This window comes from Carya illinoinensis, chromosome 5 (genome assembly GCF_018687715.1).
Source record: "Carya illinoinensis cultivar Pawnee chromosome 5, C.illinoinensisPawnee_v1, whole genome shotgun sequence".
Taxonomy (NCBI): Eukaryota; Viridiplantae; Streptophyta; class Magnoliopsida; order Fagales; family Juglandaceae; genus Carya; species Carya illinoinensis.
In genome coordinates this window covers 25,066,782-25,072,509 of record NC_056756.1, presented here as the reverse complement: position 1 = coordinate 25,072,509, position 5,728 = coordinate 25,066,782, and the positions used below count along the sequence as shown (strand labels likewise).

The 5,728-nt window shown below is 37.7% G+C and overlaps 1 protein-coding gene across 2 annotated transcripts; it reads right to left on the bottom strand.

Annotated features, from left to right (window-relative positions):
- Positions 1-857: 857 nt before the first annotated feature.
- LOC122311594 (uncharacterized protein At4g15970-like) lies at positions 858-5,048 on the bottom strand. Of its 2 annotated transcripts, none has more exons than XM_043126198.1 (4): positions 4,553-5,048; positions 3,937-4,305; positions 1,688-2,169; positions 858-1,559 (listed from the first exon to the last, which is right to left on the bottom strand). In XM_043126198.1, exons 1-4 carry the CDS (start codon positions 4,844-4,846, stop codon positions 1,496-1,498), a joined length of 1,209 nt encoding a protein of 402 aa, XP_042982132.1. In that variant the 5' UTR covers positions 4,847-5,048; the 3' UTR covers positions 858-1,495. The 2 variants fall into 2 exon arrangements, with proteins under 2 accessions (XP_042982132.1, XP_042982133.1); XM_043126199.1 differs by having other exon boundaries at positions 3,937-4,302.
- Between the last annotated feature and the right edge of the window lie 680 nt (positions 5,049-5,728).

Below are 5,728 nucleotides of genomic sequence, written 5' to 3'. Positions count from 1 at the left end.
GTTGTAGATCCAACGCGTACTTGTCAAGCTTTCAAGTATACTTGTAAAGGCCATTATTAAACTCGATAGTCAAGAATTAGTCGGATTACCATTGTGGTGATGGTGGGGATAAATTTCTGTAAGCATGAGAAAATAAAGGAAAAGAGTTGAAAATAAAATAAAACTACAATGAAGTGTGATTCATCACTGGGGCCTATATTCACGGAGTCGGACAGAAATAAAAAATGAAGTGTGTACAAATTACAATCTCTCATCCTCCATTTTTGCTCTCCGTTACAAGAAGGAGAAGGGGTAGATCGGAGGAGAAGAAGTAGATCCCAAATGAAGAAGCCAGTCTGCCATAAATTATGTTATCTCCTCGTGTGTTTCCCCTCTTGCTAGCGTTTATTGCTCTTCACTTTATGTCTTTCTTATCCCTTTCAAAAAATTTATTTACATTATGTTCCCAACAACACTTGAAATCTTATTTCATGGTCCCGTACGCATAGGAAAAACGCAAGGACATAAACATAAATAAAAAGAAATAAGATGAAATATGAAAAGCAGAAGCCTATAAAGGGTAAGAAATTCTATTACCTGATACCACTTAAATGGTTGGGCATAGTTCACAGTAACTAGCGAGACTAAACAGATACTCACACAATCTAGTCAGCGTTTATGACCAAAGATCTTCCATAAAAGCATGAAATGGTAGTCCAGAAGATCCCTTTTGCAATCATTGTCGAACAAAGACGCAGTACCTCCGCCATGTAATGGAAGGTTGTAGTTCCACTGTAAGGGTTATGTTTGTGGGAAAGTGTAAGTGGAATGAGACACGGTAGCAGTAGCTCAAAAATGTGATAGATAAAGAAGATGAATGATAAAAGCAATGATAATTTCAATTGCTACTTGGGTACTTCGAGGGTCCCTCAACCTCCACAAAATGACAACAATCTTTAGAGTTTTCAAAATGGTTCTTACAAACGCCTCCGGGTGTACATATGGACGTAGCCATGATTCTCTGACCAAATGGTTGTGGGATGCGTGAAAAGTAAAATAACAGAAAGCAAAACAACCTAATTGAAAGCAGTTGTAAACGACAAGACAAAAATGCAGAACGACAAGCTAATTCTATTACATAAACGACAAATAACTTCAGCCTTTTAGATGCTTTTTCCCGAAACGGTGTGTTCCCTTTCTTGCTTCAAACGGTGCGATTTAGTGTCTTTAAACTGTGCGTTTCACCTTCTTTCCTTTCCTTTCCCACAGATACAAGCCTTCTCGACAGAGCTCATTCCTGATCTTCTTCACCAGTGAGCTCCTTACATCCACTACCTTCAGTTGCCGTATTCACCCTTTCCACAATTTCCTCTTTATTGGAGTTTGGGGAACATGCAAGTTACATCAGCATCGCCTCATTCATACATGTGAGCACCGCTGAGATAGATTGAGAGCAAACATGTCCAAAAATTCACATGCAAGGAAAATCTACTATGCAAACCATATACAATTCATGTCAATCCTGCCCTCCCTCTTCAATGTCCTTCTTCGGGGAATCATAATGATGGAGAGAACTGAGACTGAAATAAAAGCAGCACAAAATAAGAACCGCTACAGAAATAAAGATTCATGAACTGAATAAGCATAATGTGTTAAGCATTGATTTTACAATAAAATCAACACGCCAAGGAAGAAATGTTCATTGCACCTGCAATTCTGGGGAACACTCCAGGAAAAATTTGACAATCTCTTCAAACTTGGTGGCAAAGACATAAAATGCTTCCAATCCTGGAGCATAATCCTTAGATCATGGAGCTTGTTGTCTAGGCCAAAACAACAATTTGCGTGCATTGTACAAACTTCATTCAAATCTTTGCTAGGTTCGCAAAGCCCACCAAAATATGCAGTGTCCAAGAATTTCATCTTTAGTCCAATATCTAGGATGAAGGGGTGAGACTTGATGATATTGAGGACATCCTGATCATGGTATCCAGGAAATGTTTCATGCGAAGAGTACCAGAATTTGTAGAACTCTACTGAGCGATTATTTGACTTCACATAGTTAAAACCTCCGTTGGGTCTGTTAAGCACATCATCAGAGCTCCCTAAGAAAATGTCACAGGCTATTTGGAAATCCGCATCCAAATAAAACTGAGGAAATGGATCTCTGAACCACATGACATCAGCATCCTGGAGGAAAAAGCAACCAAAAAGTCATTGAATATCAAGGAAAGTTCTTCACAAGACTGATTGGAATCAGATAAGAAACATGACAGCAATTATAGAAAGAGCTTTGCTACTTATCATCCCCACACACCACACACCGCACTTATTTTTAATTTTTTTTTTATTTTTTATTTGGTTTTATTCTTTTTAAACTAATTGAATTATTCTACTCATTATCCATACACTACACGAAAAAAAATTAAAAAAAAAAATTATATGTGGTGTGTGGTGTGATTGTGTGAGGATGATGAGTAGGATTTTTCAATAAGTATCCTTTAGACTATAGCTGATAAAAATGAAATGTTCTTAAGCAATAAACACTACACTACACTACCATCTAACAGATTGTAATGAGAACCAAGTATGATTTCTTCAGGATGATCTTCCCACAAACATACATTTTGAAGCAAGAACTCAGGAAATTTTTGTACCTATAATGAGAACCAAGTATGATTTCTTCAGGATGATCGCTCAAGCAAAGTAGACAAATGGAACACAACCATAAAATCTCTCTTTTATGTGTATATCAATTTAAGAACCTACTTATAAAAAATAAATAAATTTAAGAACCTAGAGAAAGTGCTAACCACCTCTGTACTAGAATACCAGAGCAATTACGCTTGGGTATGGCTATGAAGAATAGTCAATTTGAAGTTTCCCAAAAATTCACATATAAAGCCCAATTTTGCATTGCAAGTATTCAAAACTACCCTTAACACTTGGCCAGTCTGCGAATTATTCTTTTTTCAAATGTGGGAACCAGGGTATTACAAACTCCTCTTAAATTCCTGATGTTCTTGTCAAGTTCATGCCATACAATATTCCAGTATCACATGTCTAACCTTACTAGGTGGCTCTAATATGTAACATCCTAGGGAAAGTGATTTGATACTATACAAAAGGACCTTGGGAGAGCAAAGGCCATACCTCCACTATAACCCCAAAAATACTAATCAATTTTAAGCTTCCCTACAATAACTTACGGAGCCCAATTTCACCTAGCTAGTAGCCAATATGGGACCAAGCACTCAAGCCTAACTTTATAACTTACCCACCCTCTAAGAATTATTCCCTTTTCCAATATTGGACTGGGGTGTTATGGTCAATGCAGAGATCAACTTTAAATTCTCAGAGACTTTTGCTACTCCAAAATCCCTAACATAATCCCATCTGCTTTCCTATCAACAATTCAGGTATTGCTTTAATCCATGGACTCTGCTCTTGTCAGTTGCAAGACTTGAAGCATACCGATTCCTCAAACACAGCCAGCTTTCTTCTTATTTGGCCTAAGAAATTCTGCAGTAAAAGTAAATATTACCATATTATATCTAATCCCATAAACCAGAACATCTCTCCAATGCTTCGCAATCTAAACCTTGAGGTTTCCCAATCAGACCAATCACAGATTTACTTAACTCTCCAGCTATTCAATACCTAAAGCCAAAGGTTTTTTTTTTTTTTTTTCATTAGGGGCTCCTTATCCAGTTCACCTAAAATGTTTTATCTCTCTCTCCAAATGTCCACTGACTGTATATGTGAAAGTGATGAGGATGTACACTCAGTTCGCCTACAAGTGAATTACTTACAAGCCAGAAAAACTAGTTTCATCAGAGAAAAACAATTAAAAGTGGGATAAAAGGTAAAGACACAATGAAGTTTGACAAATTCATGAAATAAGTTGTGGGCTTGAGGGGTGTACTTGTATGTAAAAGAACAGGAAGAGTAGATTACCGTGAAAACAAAATTGTATCCCATCTCAAGAACAGAGCGCAGGAAATCAATCCTTTTCCACATCATCTTCAAGTAATCAGGGGTCATAAAGTACGCCTCATGACGAAAATCAACTCCATCACTGACAAGAGAAAAGCAGTGCGTATGTATTACGAGACAACGCGCAAATGCCTTTTGATCCAAGCCAATAATCACCAAATGGTTCAAAAGTCTACGGGTGTGATCTCCAATTCTAAAGCTCTCAAGAAAGAGATCAACCACTGAATTTGGAGCTGCCCACGCTTCATTTATAGCTGTTATAATGACAGTGCTGTCTTCCATGGCAGCATCCTTCAAAACCTTTTCAAGCCTATATCCGTCACCAGCCTCCTTAGTTGCAAAATAAAGGGCAAAACTACTCAATTAGTCTTCTATAGAAAAACATAACGTGTGCAGCCTCAATGCCATGAATGCACTCAACAGTTCATCAGTTAATTACTTACGGTATCTTGCCTGATTATGAGGATCAATAAATTTTTCTTACTTTAAAAAAAAAAAAAAATACTTACGGTAAACTGCTTATCCAATTATGCATCAATTAATTGCTTAATTAAAGATAACAGGAAACTAAACTAACCAGAGGGGAATCGCCGAAGGCAGAGGAGAAGTTGAATGGAAAAGAAGAGGAGGACGAACCGGAGGTGGAAGATTGGAAGCGAGGGAGGAACCGGACGGAGTCTGAAGCTCGGAAGAGAATCACGCAGGAGAGGGAGACGGCGACCAAGAAAAGAAAGCGGCGGAGGATTAGGGTGGCCGGATGTTCGGGCAGTATTTTAAGAGTAGGGGAGGAAGAGTCACCGGTTCTTGGGAATGGCGTCGCCGGCGGAGGTGAAGGCTTCCGGTGGTAACTCAAACGGTGTGGGGGTATCATCGAACGCCAGGGTTGTTTATCGGAGCATACTAATAGGACATGGGCAGGGAAATGATAAGGGGTAGACTGAGCTACGCTTTTCCGAGATTTATGATGGTTCGAGTTGCGATCTGAGAGACTTTGGGGGAGTAACAAAATGGCAGAGAGACAGAGAGAGAGAGGTGGGGTCCGCAAGAAGTTTCTCTGGTTGTTTTACTGATGAGTTCGAATAAAAGCAAGTGAAGTTATATTGATTTACTCGTTGAACAATGTTAGGGTGCACATAATATGGACGTTACTATAAATGAAATTTTTTAAAAATATTTTTTAAATATTTTTAATCATTAAAAAAATAAAATATAAATATAAATTCACTAGTAATTACTTCTTTAATCATTAAAAAGAAATAAAAAAATAAAATATCTAAATAGACACATTTAATAAATATATTATTAATATCGTATTTCGTATACTTTTGGACAGGTTTCTAACAATTCAGGTCTTGGTTCTCACTTTGTACACTTAGAAAAATACAAAGAGTGGTAGGCCTTTGTGGAGTCTGGAGAGTCTACGATACTTAAAGTCAGTATTTTTTCATAGCAGTTTGTGCAAAAGTTTAAAAGAATTAAAGAGAGTTCTTTGTATCTGAGGAGTGGCTTTTATATTAGGTTTCTCATGTGGGGAAAACCCATACATGATCTCAGGGAATTTATGTCATTTCAATTGTTTACCAAGTCAGATTCTTTTTAATGCGGTGTGACTCTTGGGTGGCTCTATTAATGCAGTGTAGAGTTTGGAGAGCAGCGTAATTAATGTGGCGTGGCTTCCCAACTCACCTTATTGAAGGTTCATTTTTGAGTATCTCTATGCTTACTATCAAAAAATCGAGAGTTCCATGCATCA

Excerpts from the sequence above, each read along its gene's own strand:
- LOC122311594 (XM_043126198.1), bottom strand. The coding sequence starts at position 4,846 with ATGATACCCCCACACCGTTTGAGTTACCACCGGAAGCCTTCACCTCCG. Across the intron at positions 4,306-4,552 it reads CCTTCGGCGATTCCCCTCTG|GAGGCTGGTGACGGATATAG; the intron begins GTTAGTTTAGTT and ends TTTGCAACTAAG. Across the intron at positions 1,560-1,687 it reads AGTGTTCCCCAGAATTGCAG|TCTCAGTTCTCTCCATCATT; the intron begins GTGCAATGAACA and ends CTTTTATTTCAG.